Raw genomic sequence first — 14,508 nt, 5'->3', positions numbered from 1 at the left:
ACACAGAAACACAGTGAAATCTGAGACATTTGACTGTGTATGTGTCCAAATTAATGGAAATGATTCACTCTGTGTACAAAACATTAGGAATATCTTGCAAATATTAAATCAAGTGCTTAAACTACCTTCTTCACCCAGTTTATGCGCATTTTCCGACAATCTTAACGGTTACCATTGGCGAAAAATCACAGTTTTAACATAAATTCTTCTCGGTCTGTGTCAGGTAGAGACAAAGCATTCCTAATATTTTATACATAGTCTATGAAGACTAAAGAAAAGGAGGGTGATAAAACCTCATCCTTTTAAATAAGAAGGGAAAAGGGTGCGTACTGAGTGTCATTCAAGCTGGATTCCCTTTTGGAGAAAAAGAAAGAGGGATGGTTGAGCAGGAGAGAGGAGGGATGGAGGAGGGAAGAAAAGATAAAGCAAAGGGTTAGAGACAAGAGGGAGGGAGTGACCACAGTAAACATGTGTCTGGCTGTGAGTATGAGAAAGATGATTGAACCTGGGTGAAGCCAGATGGAGCTCGATTTGAATCGAGAATCGCAGATGAGAGTGGACGACTGTCGATGAATGGCGATGGCAGAAAACAGGAAGATAATGACTGATGTTGTGCGTTTGTGAGCGAGTGTGTGTGTGTCTGATATGTGCATGTCACTCACATCTCCAGGACGGTCTTGAGCTGTTCCAGTTTAGATTTCTTCTCCTCGATCTCACAGTCGTTATGCTGGCCCAGTTCAGCCAGCAGCAGGCGGGCAATGTCCAGCACTTCCTGAAGACAGAGGCAGTTATCCTCAATTTGACTTCGCTTTAAGTTCACTACCCAGCCTAAACACACACTAGCACGTCCTGTACAAATGTTCTGATTGAATATTATGTGAACAACGAGACTGACAGTGAAGAAATATGTTTTTTATAAAAAGGTGACACAGTGACAGGATAACAGGACTTGAGATAGCTATTAGATTGATCCATAACTGATATAGAGCCCAGTACTGTAAGGATTGACTCATAATCTTAAGAGGAGAGCATGTGGGAAAAGAGGGAACAAAAGATAAAATTAATCTCACTCACTTGTAGTTGTTTTGGCTTTTTTAGCTTGAGCTTTCCTGATTTATAGCCTCCATGCTTCTCAAACAAGTCGAAGAACCTGTGAGAGACAAACAGAATAAAGTAGAAGGATTAAGGGAGAGAAGACAAGAGAAATGCCAAATTAACTTAAAAATGTGGGGCAGCATGAATTGGCAAGGCCGTTTAATTTAGGTGCTACCTGTATTTTATATTTAAAAAAAAAAACTGCGAACAGTAAGAAGACCAAATCATAAAACTGAATGCAATCCAGACTTACAGAGGATGTCGAACCTCCATTTTCATCTTCTGCTTTGGTGTGCGATCTCCATGACGGATAATGGCAATAACACAGCGCAGCTCCATCCTGAGGAAGAGGAGCGGATGGAACAAGATGTCAATGCAGCAGAAACTCAGGTATTTCACTGTTCATCTCGGTAAATCTCCTCTAAGGTCCTATTCAGACCCGGTATTAACATCCATCTTGAGAGATCTGATCCCAAGTTGTCAGTGTTAGGTTTGTCTGCGTGTATACAAATGTGTTCTGAATGTGTCTCCTGTGACAACTTGCGATGGGATCTAATTTTCATGATCTATAAGCAAATAATCACGTACGTCATTTGTGTTTGCAAAGACCAAATTATGTTAGAGGACTCCAGAGGGGCTGAATGAATAAATGTGCTATGGAGAAAGATTTTACCATTTTCCAGTCATTATGTGGTTGTCAAATCAATGTACAGACACTGAGAAACAGCACATGTTAAACACATATAAACTGTAGAGGTGTCAACTGAGTAGGTGGTCCTTTATGTGGCCCAGGGGCTTTTTGCGTTCACATGGGGAAAATAAAGTGGCCACATGTGTCCCACACCACCTCTGAATGTGGTTTGAGTGATTGGACCTCCGATCGCGTTCAGATCTTACCACTGACCACTTGAGATTGGATCACTCTAATGGGATCCAAGACCTTTTACAGCCTTGAAAACCACATTGCTCATCATCTAGAGTGTCACTGACACCAGCAACAGAGATGAGATTTCAGTGAGGACTCAGTGAGTGTCTGAGTGTGTGTGGAGGTCAGTGGGTCAGTAAACATTAATAACCCTGCGTTCATAAGTGAGGGCTCATTTCCACCCACCTTATTCATCTAAGGAAAAAGTGTAGGACATGTCAGGTATGAAATATGAAGCCTGTCAGATCACATGATTTTTGAAAATTAAAGTTTAGTAAATCAGGAGAAAATCCTATATTTTAAAACTCAACATTTTAGTTCGGTTGAAAAATGTAGCTCAATAGTAATAGCTTATAAAAAGCGTTGAAGATTTCATGTCTTAAATCCACAAATTTATAAAAGACAGTACAGGATGAGGTCTTATCTCATATCACGTGTCATAGGCACAGGAGCAATAACCCTCGGATCAACATGAACATTTCCCCCATTTTCCCTGTCAGTACGTACATGGTTCCTGAGGTGGTTGGGACGATGGGGATGTCTTCAGCCTCCATTGGAATGGACCAGGGGATGTGGAACTGGGGGGCTAACTCCCTCATTACCATGTTCCTGGTGGAACAGAGGAAAGAAATAACAATGATGACTTGAAATCATAATTGAATGAGGTAAATAGGTTAATAAAACAAAAGAAAAATATACATAAAGCCGACGTATTATTTGTTCAGCTCATGCCTCCCTGTGCCAGTCACTTTCATTGCAACACCTTGATTCAAGGTCTAAATCTGTGTCTCATATGTCACCTGAAGGATGTTTTATGCAACCAACAAAAACCAGGGACATTGAGATTATAAAAAATAAAAAAAAAATCGACTGCATTGTAGATCATAAAAAACACATTATATGAAATTAAAAGCTAACACTTTGATATTATTGGTGCTTGTTTTGTGCCCTTAGGAAACTAATGAAGACTTGCTGCTTGGACATAAGCATTGGACCTTGAGGAATTGTGCTCATGCTATCATCATTACTGGAGGGAAAGCTTCCTTTATATTTGTAACATTTTTAAGTCTTCAGTCATGCAGTTTCAGCTTCGAAGGTAATAATTCAGAAACAAACTACAATGTAAAGCTGACATCAGCAACCTCGGAGCTCCCAAGGGCTGTGGATAAACTACAACATGACAGCTTCAAGGCAGCACTTGCCACACAGACACAGCAAGACAATGCTTCAAAGACAGTCAGCAACATCAGAAAGAAAAAGAGCCTTCTTCTTCATTACATGATCTACAATGCTGCATATCGTTCTTGCAATAAAGTGTGATGGTAAATACAATTACAAAGTTCTCCTTCAAAAGTCCTGCGATCTAATGACCTAGTAGAAAAGTTTAACAGTTTTCAGACGTGAACCCGCACAATTGGGTCATTCTCCACTTAGTTCACAACAAAACAGAAATCTCAGTCCTCAGGTGATGGGTGACGCAGCAGGCAGAGGCAGGAGATCACAGGTTTTTGTTTACAGCATATCTACAACAGTGGCGGCTCTTATCACCAAAGGCTCTTTGGACACCTTTGTCAGTGTCTTCTAAATGTATGGCGCCACTTTTTTTATAGTACGTAACTAACGTCCTCACCATGCCCATTCATTCAGACATTCTCTGCATATATTATTAGGAGCCTGGCCAGAGAAAGTCTGGAGCCTCTAATTCAGACAATTGCATTCTCATGTGCAGCCCCTCCAAAGAATGTCCAGAGAACCTCCAGAGTTCAGTGCATTCTGAAAGCAGCTTTAGAGATCAGTGTTTAGAAGTTTGTCTGTGAGCTAAAGTCACATACCCCAGGACTTTGGCACAGTCGTCGTAGTACTTCATGGAATTTTTGACGAAGCTGAAACCGTTAACGTCACAGACGAAGGAGTGGCCATTGGCTCTGAGCAGATCAAATCCACAAACTGTTTGCTAAAGAAGAAAAAGATTTGTTTAGGTACATCATGTAACATCTATAGAAAATACTTAGTGTGTTTTAATCAGACAGACGTAACATGATTATAATACAAGAATATAAAACACAGCTGAGGAACACACTATAACAGAGCACTCCATACAGTATGTACTTTTTTTATAATTCGTTTGTGTATTTGATTCTCTGCTTTTTAAAGAACACATGATCATTATTATTATTATTGCTAATAAACTATTTTGTCAGCAGTAACTGCAGCATTTTGTTTATGGAAGTAATTATTATCATATTTATATATTTTCACAGCAGCTAAATAAAACTGCAGCACACATTAGTCATTCAGTCACAGGTTTATATTTATCAGGCTTGTAATGGATAAAAATCGTATGGTCTTGTGCAGGTTGATGCATTGTTTGTGTTGGGTACAAATGGATTACTGCACATTAAAAAAAAAATTCCCACCACTATTTGTGGGGAGGTAAAAAAGGTCAGAAGGATGACCTCGAACTCATAAATAATGTAGTTTTCGAAAACAAAAGGCTGACCATCTCAAACATGGATCTTTTATCTTGGATCACTGTGCTGAATTCGCTGCATGATGACGCAGGTTTACCTTGAAAGCCAGGCAGACCTTGCGAGCCACCAGTTTCTCCATGGCAGTAAGCATGACGGGGTAGCGGATCTCCTTCCCCTCGCTGTCCCTCTCTACCTTTCCGTCCAGAGCAGGAGACTTTCGTGCCTCGGCGTGGGCGTAGTCTGGACCCACTGTGTAAACCTGAGATTTCCAGGACCAACACATAATAAGAACACAAACAGAAGACACACAAACAAGGCAACGTCGGTGAGCACATTATAACGGTTTCTATATTTCATTACAACTGCTATAAGATCTGCACCGAACACCAAATATTCTCCTGAAATTATCCAAAGGGGCTGTTGTGAGGACATAAATGTCTGAGTCAGTTGCTACGGACAATCTCCGGAGTTTTTCCTGCCAGCCCTGTGAGAAAATGTCATGAAAATGTCAGAATGAGCCCATCTCAGAATACAGCAAGAATAAGTCTGAAAAAAGTGTTTAAGATGTTTCTAATACACGACAGACTTAAAAAAAAAAAAAGAACACAAATATCTCGCATAGAAAATGTGTACGCATATGCATTTGCATCAGTTCAAAACTCTTCCCTGAGATCTTCTAACACGGGCTTGCTTGATATCCCAAAAACGAACTACAAAAGGTTTGGGGAAGCAGCTTACTGTTGCTGCGCATCTAAAGGTGTAGGTATTTTTGTGGTTTTTATAAATTCTAAGTCTTGGTTTTATTGCTAACATGTTCTTATTGATATCACTTATTTCATGTCTTTGATATTATTGTAAAAAACTTGGAGCTGCATTTAATATATGAAAGGTAAATGAAATGAAAATGAAATGAAAAAAAGGTGCTAAATAAATCAAATGCATTATTATTAAGTCCTGCCTCAGGCACTGCTCCTCATCTGAACACTTATTCTTATGTGAAAGGAAAATTCCGGAGAATGTCAACTTAAAAACAACTCCACCAATGGCCAAATGAACTTTGACTTTACCTTCACGTCTGTGCCATCTGTGGGCATGAACTCCTCGTAGATGTAGGATCCAGTCTTTCGTACGCAGCTCTCTGGTGAATATACACTACTCCGACTCCCAATCTATATATATCAAAGAGACAGGGTTTTAAATTATGAAATAATTTAAGTTTACATCATTTTCTTTTTCTTAAGCAAACAAAGTGAGACATCAAATCAACATCACATTTAATAACTTAAAGAGACAGCAAATATTTGCGTCCATGGATGGCTGGGTTTAGAGTTGTGCAGCTTCCTGAACTCCTTCCTGAAAGTATCCGCCAATGACTGAACATTTTGTTGCCAATTTGCTCTGTGAGAGTTACCTTTCTGAAGAGTCTCTGGCTGCCTCCTCCAGCAGATGTTGGGTAATAGATGTAGACATTGTGGTCTTCAGCACACACAGGTTTCTCCACAAAGGGTTTCGGGAACACCTCCCCATTCACTTCCACATGGTCCTCAGCCTCCACAAGGTTACACTCTGCATATGGACACATTTTGCTTGATAATTCTTAACTAACATTGATGGTACAGACAAGGAAGTGGCCAAATAAGTTTCGATTTTGTACAATACAAAATCGTTAAGAATGTCTATGACCAAAAGAGACAGTGAATACGTTTTTCTTCTTCACGTAAACGCGCAATCAAATCAAATCTTCCTGCTGAGCTGGGATTTGAATCACATGGTGACTAGTTGCATTGCAATCACATTACAGTTTACGTAATCTCTATGAACATTCTCTACTTTGGATGTCCAACCCTCATTTAATCTGAACACAGACTAAGAAAGATGACTTTATGTCCAACAGGCAACATGTCACAATGGCAGCAAAAACAAATAAATAAATAAAATTGTATTATTTAACTTTTCAATGTGAACTGTCTCATTTCTGTTTCTATAGTTACACAAAAATAGTGATGAACTCAGCAAAGTGCAATTTAGCTTACATGGGTAATACTTTGTTAAATTAACTCGGGTTTCCGGCTCTTGGACTTAACACAAAAAAAGATCAATATATTACTTGATTACTGCAACTGTGATTGCTAATATGCGTTTGTTGCTATAAAGCTGTGGGTTCGTATTTAATTATTTAAAATCAGATTATATTTTTTAAAAGAACTCTTGCACACCCTCAGGATTGTCGGGATCTCGGTTTAACACAGCGTAGCGAGGTAGGTCAATGCCCTCTTCTCTTAGGATCCGGTAAACTTCTCTCCTGACAGGGAATCAAACAACTGTTATTAATAACGTCATATGTTTATTAAACATAGTGAGTCTACATGTTCAGCTTTTAAAGGGATAGTCCACCAAAAAATTTAAATTTTGTGGTGGAAGAAGATTTTTCGGGACCAAGTGTTTTTTGGACCCGAATACTTCACCAATCCTTCTATCAACATATTGGGGAGTAGATAATGAGTGAGTATTCATTTTTAAGTGTGAGCATGTGGGTGTTGATAGGATTGGGTGGTAAAGAAGGAAAGGGTTACACTCTTATTAGTGAGCCAAAGATAATGTTACACTTTGGTGGACAATACAGCTCTGTTCTATTATGACCAAACACAACATATCAACCATTTACATGTTAATGTTTTGGCTGATTTATGTATAAATCTGTGTGAAAATAGCAATAAGGTCACTGTCATTCCCAGAGTTCAGTGAGATTCTTATCCTGAACTCCTCTAGCAGGTCATTTCTGAACTTTCAGAGGAGCTTGGAAAATGTCGGACGAGAAACCTTAGGTGCCCTTAGGTGCCCTTTTATATCATGCTCTGGGAATGACTGGGAATTACTACAAGGTCTCAGATTGCATTCGGGCTGGAGTAATGTTTTCCCCTCTGTTAGTCATGGTAATGAGCCTGGCAGGGAGTGTCTGTGTGTGTGTGTCTGTGCGTGTGTAAGCTTACCTGTCCTGTATGAAATACTGCATATTGAGGTCATTGATGAGCAGTGGATTCCTGAGCTTGGCGTACTCCACAGCTTTGTCAAGGGGGAATCCTGAAAAATGAGGTAAAATGTATACAAACTGTGTCAGCCTGTATACCTTAGTCCAGTAACAATCCAAGCTCAACCAACTACTAAAATTGAGTGTGCTGATGACATTATGTCCCACCAGTGCAGCAACAATAGTTCATTTATTTGAACAGGCTTGCATCACCATGTGCAGGTTAAGTTACTTCAATATAATTAGTCAACCACTAGGGCTATTGAGAAATTATATCTTCAAGTTCCTTTAATGCCTAAAAACACATGTTCCACATGAACAACTTCCTCTGCAAGTGAGTGTTACAAACTTCCATGTCTGTCGGAAACAGTTTAGGAACATCATTTTCCGTCTTTCCAGCAACACGACTCATACCAACACTCAAAAAATGATGTTCTATAAACAAACACAATGAAAAAAGTAGTTCCATGTGATATCTGACTCAAATACCCACAGAAACAGTTGGTAGGGTAGTAGGGTTAGTAGAACTATATATTTGAATAGTGTATGAATGTCCAGTATGTATATTTATAAAGATGCTTTTTTAGTTAACTGCCAGTGATGAAAACCTAAATAGAGCATGATACTTGAACCTTCATTGTAAATGTGTCTGAAGTGACATTTGTTATAAACAATACTTCTATTTAACTTATTGAACAGATTCATACAATGTTGCAGGAAATTACATTTAGTTTCAGTTAAAATCTGATTCCCATCTTCGTCTGACAACTAACTGGTTACTGTAAAAGGGAAGCATCACTTCCCTTTTGTTTCCACCAACATACAAATGAATTTCACAACAGAGGTTTGATAATACAAAGCAAAGAGTGTTGACTTATAATTTGATTGTTTCATTATAGGTGGATTTTTTATTTCAATAAAATAAGATGCATTTGCACAGTAGCACAGAGTACAATTGAAAAGCTTAAAGCAATTCAAACTTCATAGAGGAAATGTAAAGCTACTTCTCAAACAAAGGTGTAACCCAAAAAAATCTACAACCTCCACCACCTCTATGGAGAGTTAAGATACCAGCACACATTTGCCTGCCCCTGTCACCATTTGTCATGACACAGAGAGATATCCCTAAAGATCTTACCTTTAGAGTGGAAGGAGATGAGGCAGTCGCAGAGGGGCCATTTCTCCACAGGTTCCTCCAGGATCACCTCCTCAGGAAAGATGACCATGTCGATGTAGTCAAACTTACAAAGGCGCTCCAGGATCTGAGTCATGGGCTTGGACTTGGACTTTTTCATCATGGCACAAATGCCGACCACAATCTGTCTCTCCGATGGCTGGCAGAGAGGACACATGACATGAGGACCCAAAAAAGAGTCAACACAGATACACATAACACAGAGACTTTTCACCACTTATACTGCAAATGCTAAAAAAAAAAACTTACATTTGAATAGTTACAGTTTGACTAATAATATATCAGTACAAAGATCGCTCTTAATACCGTAAAATTCCTGAGGTACAGGTTACACCTAATTATACACCTGTTAGCTAGGAAACCTTTGACACAAGCTGCACACATGAATAAACACCTGCAACTTACCGATCCATCTTCATCATCCTCCATTTCTTCCTCTCGAAACATCTCGTTCCTCATGCCTGTCTCCACTTGACCCATGTCCTGCTCATCATCTTCGCTGCCAACCACGAACAGAGGTGCGTTTCTGACACTCCGCCCTTTCCAAGCTCCTGGTGCTGGTCCGTCGCAGGGCTCAGACATCACAAACCCACGCCCAACATGGCTGCTCCAGGCGGCACCTCCTGGCACAGTGTCAGATAGTGATTATGTGCTGTACAGGCAGAAGGAACCCAGTCAACTGTTCCACTATCGCTGGATGACTGACACCCGAGAGCACCGGTGATAACGTGAAGGGTCAGTTGGACTTTCTGACGCGGTTGATAAGAGCTATGTGCATTTACAGTACATGCTGAGGTAGAGAAGGAGTAGGGGATGTGCTAAGAGGTAGAAGAGAGAGGATGGATGGCACATTTGTTGAGGTAGACTGTCAAGATCCTTTTGTCAGGACGGAGGAGGTAAGGCTATGATGTATGACATGTCTCCTTTTTTTCTTGCCCTGCGAAGAAATGGTACAAAAAACAGGTTCAGTAGCTTGATTTGAACTCGCATGCCCTGATCTACTGAAGGTTTGTGCGTGTGCACATCTGCATGCCTAAGTGTCCTTGGCAAGATACTGAACCCCTAAATGGCCCCTCATAAATGCTGAGTGTTCTAAAAATGTAAGTCGCTTTGGATAAAAGCGTCAGCTAAATGACATGTAATGTAATGTGATTTCACCTGCAAAAAAAACATGCATGCTGATCTACTAACGGTGCGCACTGAGCATTGCGTGCAGAACAACACCTGTGTGCATTTAGTACGTTTGCCTTAATCAGGCATTTCTACCTTAATACGCAAAATACTGGGCGGAGTAGATGCAAATACTTTAATTTAAGAGTAATTGCAGGGATTGCGACTGCGTCTTTATTTAATACGTTTGAAAGGTAGATGCTAATCAGCACAGCGCCATCTGTGGCTGCAACAATCAAAAGTGAGCATTCACAGCGACTCATTTAAAAACGACTGACTCAACCATGTTTGCACCTGTTATCACTTGGAATAATTTTTAGTAGATCACCTGCAAAACGCCAACCAAATAAACGTCTAATCTGTTATAATGCAAAGGCAATTTAGCACTCTTTATTTGGGATCTTGGTAGATCAGGCCCACAGTGATAAGATGCATTTAAAGGGATGCCGAAAAATGAAAATGCACTCATTATCCACTCACGACTATGCCGTTGGAGGGGTGGGTGAATTGTTTGAGTCCACATTTTGGAGTCTCGTTGTTTCTTCATCAAAATAGTGGTGAGCAGATAATGAATGAATTTCCATTTTTCTGTGAACTATCCCTTTTAAGTCTGAATGTTTACAAGTTAAACAACAGTTTTCAGTTGCACAGACATGAAACAGTTAAAGCTGTGTGAGCTCACTGGTACAAATGTCTGGATCAGTGCTGGTGCAGTGGTGCCTCATTAACTATGAGTGAAATAAATGTCAGGGTTTGTGACATGAGCCACAAAATATAGGTAAAACTTTAGTTTCTTGAGGAAACACGGGTATTAGCTTTTATTTATAAGTCGGATAGAAGATGCAAAGGTGAAGGATTGTAGGTTTATATGTCACTTATAAATGCAGGACTGGACTTTAATTGGGTTGTTAGTCTAAGGTTGCAGCTCCTCCAGGTAAGACCAGCCACACTTCTTTTTCACAGGAATATCAATCCTCATCATCGCCAACTAAACCACTTTATTATACATATCATCATCTTCTCCTCCTCGAGTTCGTTAGCCTGCTGCTGACTTAGCACATTTAATTCTCACAAGAGTCCATGCTGCTGGTCGTTGCAATGGCAACTGTACCAGAAGAGGAGCCAGTCTGTTTACCTATTGTGTCCTGAATGTTTATGAGAGAGGTTCACATTACTCTGGTTTGCTTTTCCACTTATGAAACATCCTTGAATGACACAGTCTTATTGATATATTTTTTAAAACATAATCATTACATCATAGTGGGCTGCCCTCTGGGTTTAGCTTACAGTCAATTTATTTATTACCTTTATCTGCAAACATATTGATAACCTTTGTGTCCATGTACAACAAAGTTTTGTTCTTTCACTGTCTTTATCCTCTCAGGTTTTCCAGTTCAGTCAGACATCTCACGTTGAATCATGTAATATATTTATTACAACATATTTAGTGTTTGGTGTCTAGGCTCCAACTTAAACACTCCCCCATATGATTACACAGTGGGAGGAATGACCAAATACTAGTAACCCCCTGTTGGAGCCTACAGGTGGATGCTGGGGTGGTGGAGGGGCTGAAGCAACAGGTAGCAATACTGCAGCAGCAGTGCGAGCAAGAGGGGTTGATGGGAAATGTCTCTCTGGTTAAATAGACCACCTGATAAGGTGGGTGTATATTATAGATGGTTGTGGAGATTGAGGTATGTCACATGATGTATGTCACATGATGTATACATCTTACTAGCTCGCCGGCGTCGCCACATTTATAGCACGCCATAAACAATTTATGCTATGTGATACATCTGCTGTATTACTGTGTGAGCAGTGAAATATCATGCCTAAATAATGGACCTTTGAAATACAGCTACGACTTTCTAAAAAACTACAAACACACTGTTCCTTGAATCAATTTCCCTAGGAGTGAAAAGATTATGCAACATAACACTGTAAATAATCACACTCACCAAAGCAGTAGATACAAATTGCTCCAAGGTGAGATAATTAAATGGTCAACTGAAGTGTGCTCAGATTTCACCATGTATTTGCAAACCTGGTGCTCTAATATAATGGGTGAGTTTGGCCGCTGCTTATCGGTTATCTGATACCACAAAATAAAGAAACAAAGCTGTCATGTCATTCTCTTGTAACTGAGTCAAAGCCTAATAGTGATGCGTGAAATGTGGCCCGGCTACATGAGAAGCAACTTGCTACTGTAAACTAGTTTGTCCTCAAACAGTAGACTCAGCCAGAGCTTGTTCATGCGTCTGTCATCAGTATAGTCCAACACCCCCTCCAAAAAACACTTCCACCACCACATACACACAACAGCTGACTAAAGGGGACAAGGATCCAGAAACAGATGGCCAGATCATATCACCTTTCAAGGACGGCCCACAAGGCAACCGTGCTCTCCACGCTACCTTTGAACGACCGCAAGAACGTAGTCAAAGTCACTTACACTCACACCCAGTGCAGATTATTTGATTGGCCCCATAAAACGTTGTGGCAGCTAAAGAGCAGACGAGGCCATCTTGTACCTTTCTGCCAGGACATGCCCTTAACCAAGGCTCACATACGACCCAGATTAACCTTGGTACCCAGAAATAACTGTGCCCTCTGCTACGTTAGGGGATGGGGCGGAGCCAGGCCACGGGTATTGGATGACAAATACAACTTATCATTACTAACCCCTGAGGCGATGACAGGCTGCATTGCCGGGGTTGAAGAACACTTAAAAGAGATAAACTCGTGAAAAAAACACCTGTAACTGCTGCGTAGCTACGCAGACATAACCTTTACTCTGCATACAGGATAAACCGATACTGCATGAAAAGGAAACAGTGTCATGATAAAAGCCTTATAATTGCACATGGCTCATCTTTGCATTTAAGCAATATTTCCTGGTATTTAAATCTAACGGAAAAATTCTACATGTCATGTTCATTTATTTAAGACACACCCCGGCCAAACGCAGCCATGAAATATTTGGCATCTTTGGAAACTTTGGGTTCTCTATCGTATTGAGACGATCTCTGTGTCATTCCCCGTACATATGGAATATGTATCTGGGTGGAGAGACAGTCTCTTCACGCAGTGAACGGTCACAGTGTAACCTACAGATCTCCAATAGAATTTAAAATGACTGAAGAGTTGCCTGTTGCGTGTGAAGGATAAAGGTTTCAGCAAAATTGTTTCCATATAATCATATGTTAATAACTGTCATACATCTTAACAATGAAGGCTCGGTCACATTCACCGACTTGAAGTTCTCCTCTTATTAGATATTTCATATTGACATGGCTCTTATACAGCAGCATGTGGTAAAATAGCATTACACACTAGTGCACTGAAACAAATTAATTGTAGATGTGCTGCAGATGCATATTGGTGTAAATGTGAATATTTGTCCCAACATGTAGACGACAGAAAAACTATAGGTTCATTGTGGTTATTTACAAGCTTTTTCGCCATGTAGTCAACTAGAAAGCACTGACAAGTTAATTTTTCAACTGTTCAGAACATAACTGAAAAATCCCTCATTGACTTATAATAGTCAATGGGGCTGTATTCATTCCCACTACTCACCCTTGTGTCTGTTCTTCTATGTAACTTTGGTGAGTGGGAACGATCTCCTGTGAGACGTGTGTAACTGACTAATAGTCGCAGCTTGAATTTACACAATCAGGCCTGGCAAGATAAAGAGTAATATCAAGCTGTAGATCAGTTAATAAATTATTTTCAGTTCAGTGGTCGGGGGATCCTCATCAGGAATGTTGGTAATGATTTGTATTTATGAAAAACATTAGTATCCGTCGTAATATAGTAGTATGATTTTTTAACTGCAAAATATCAGCGTTGGCCTTATAAATATATATGTCAAGCTTCTCAAATTAAAATTCCATATTCACACTATTGCTAATGGTTGTCTACAACATTTTATGTCAAAGTAATATAATGAAAGCATAACTTTCACATTTTATGTCCATTATAGGTGAACATGAGCTGTGCCCAGGGCTGAGTAGTGATGTTGCATTTAGTGTATGTCACCAAATGTTGACTAATGTCAAAATTACTAAATGTCCCTTTCACTGAGGCCAATAGAAAGGAGAGAAACAGAGTAACTAGCCATGAATTGATTGTGCGAGGCTAAAGTGTGTACCCTCCAGAATAAAAAAACCCTGTTCACCATTAATAAATCAGCAGGCTGATTTAAGAATCTTCATCTGCAGTACCTCGTCCACGCTGAGTCACCTCACTCATCACAGCAGAGCCAGAGATCAACAACACAACACTAATAAAAAGCTTTTAACCTTTGAAACTGTTTGCCACAGGAGACCTGCCTCACCTTTATGAAGGGTGGAGTCATTAATTAGATCCTTTAAACCATCACCCTTTAACTGATTAAATGCTAAATGAGACCCTAGACGACACGCGGTGTGAAAACAGCCAGTGTTTCTGTTATGGATTCACACTTGATGGGGTGGACTGAATAAGAAAAATTAATAATGAGCACAATGTGCTTGTTATAGAAATTCCACCAAGACGTTTTTTTGTTTTGTTTCCCATCTGTTCTATTGGAATGAAGAGTTTGAGATTAAATCATTATCAAATTAATTTTGAGCAATAAAAC

General features: G+C 39.8%; 1 protein-coding gene across 2 annotated transcripts in view; it reads right to left on the bottom strand.

The window, feature by feature from the left end:
- ppip5k1b (diphosphoinositol pentakisphosphate kinase 1b) overlaps positions 1-9,636 on the bottom strand; it is a 43,009-nt gene extending 33,373 nt beyond the window's left edge. For both annotated transcript variants that reach the window (XM_053426612.1, XM_053426614.1), the window contains exons 1-12: positions 9,120-9,636; positions 8,658-8,853; positions 7,482-7,572; positions 6,708-6,793; positions 5,903-6,057; positions 5,559-5,660; positions 4,589-4,750; positions 3,853-3,974; positions 2,528-2,629; positions 1,349-1,435; positions 1,075-1,150; positions 663-772 (exon numbers count right to left, since the gene is read on the bottom strand). In XM_053426612.1, the coding sequence (XP_053282587.1) occupies positions 663-772; positions 1,075-1,150; positions 1,349-1,435; positions 2,528-2,629; positions 3,853-3,974; positions 4,589-4,750; positions 5,559-5,660; positions 5,903-6,057; positions 6,708-6,793; positions 7,482-7,572; positions 8,658-8,853; positions 9,120-9,296 (1,466 nt within the window). In that variant the 5' untranslated portion in view covers positions 9,297-9,636. The remainder of the gene's footprint in view (positions 1-662; positions 773-1,074; positions 1,151-1,348; positions 1,436-2,527; positions 2,630-3,852; positions 3,975-4,588; positions 4,751-5,558; positions 5,661-5,902; positions 6,058-6,707; positions 6,794-7,481; positions 7,573-8,657; positions 8,854-9,119) is intronic.
- Between the last annotated feature and the right edge of the window lie 4,872 nt (positions 9,637-14,508).

Source organism: Pleuronectes platessa, chromosome 7 (genome assembly GCF_947347685.1).
Source record: "Pleuronectes platessa chromosome 7, fPlePla1.1, whole genome shotgun sequence".
NCBI lineage: Eukaryota > Metazoa > Chordata > Actinopteri > Pleuronectiformes > Pleuronectidae > Pleuronectes > Pleuronectes platessa.
This window is presented reverse-complemented; position numbering and strand designations above follow the sequence as displayed.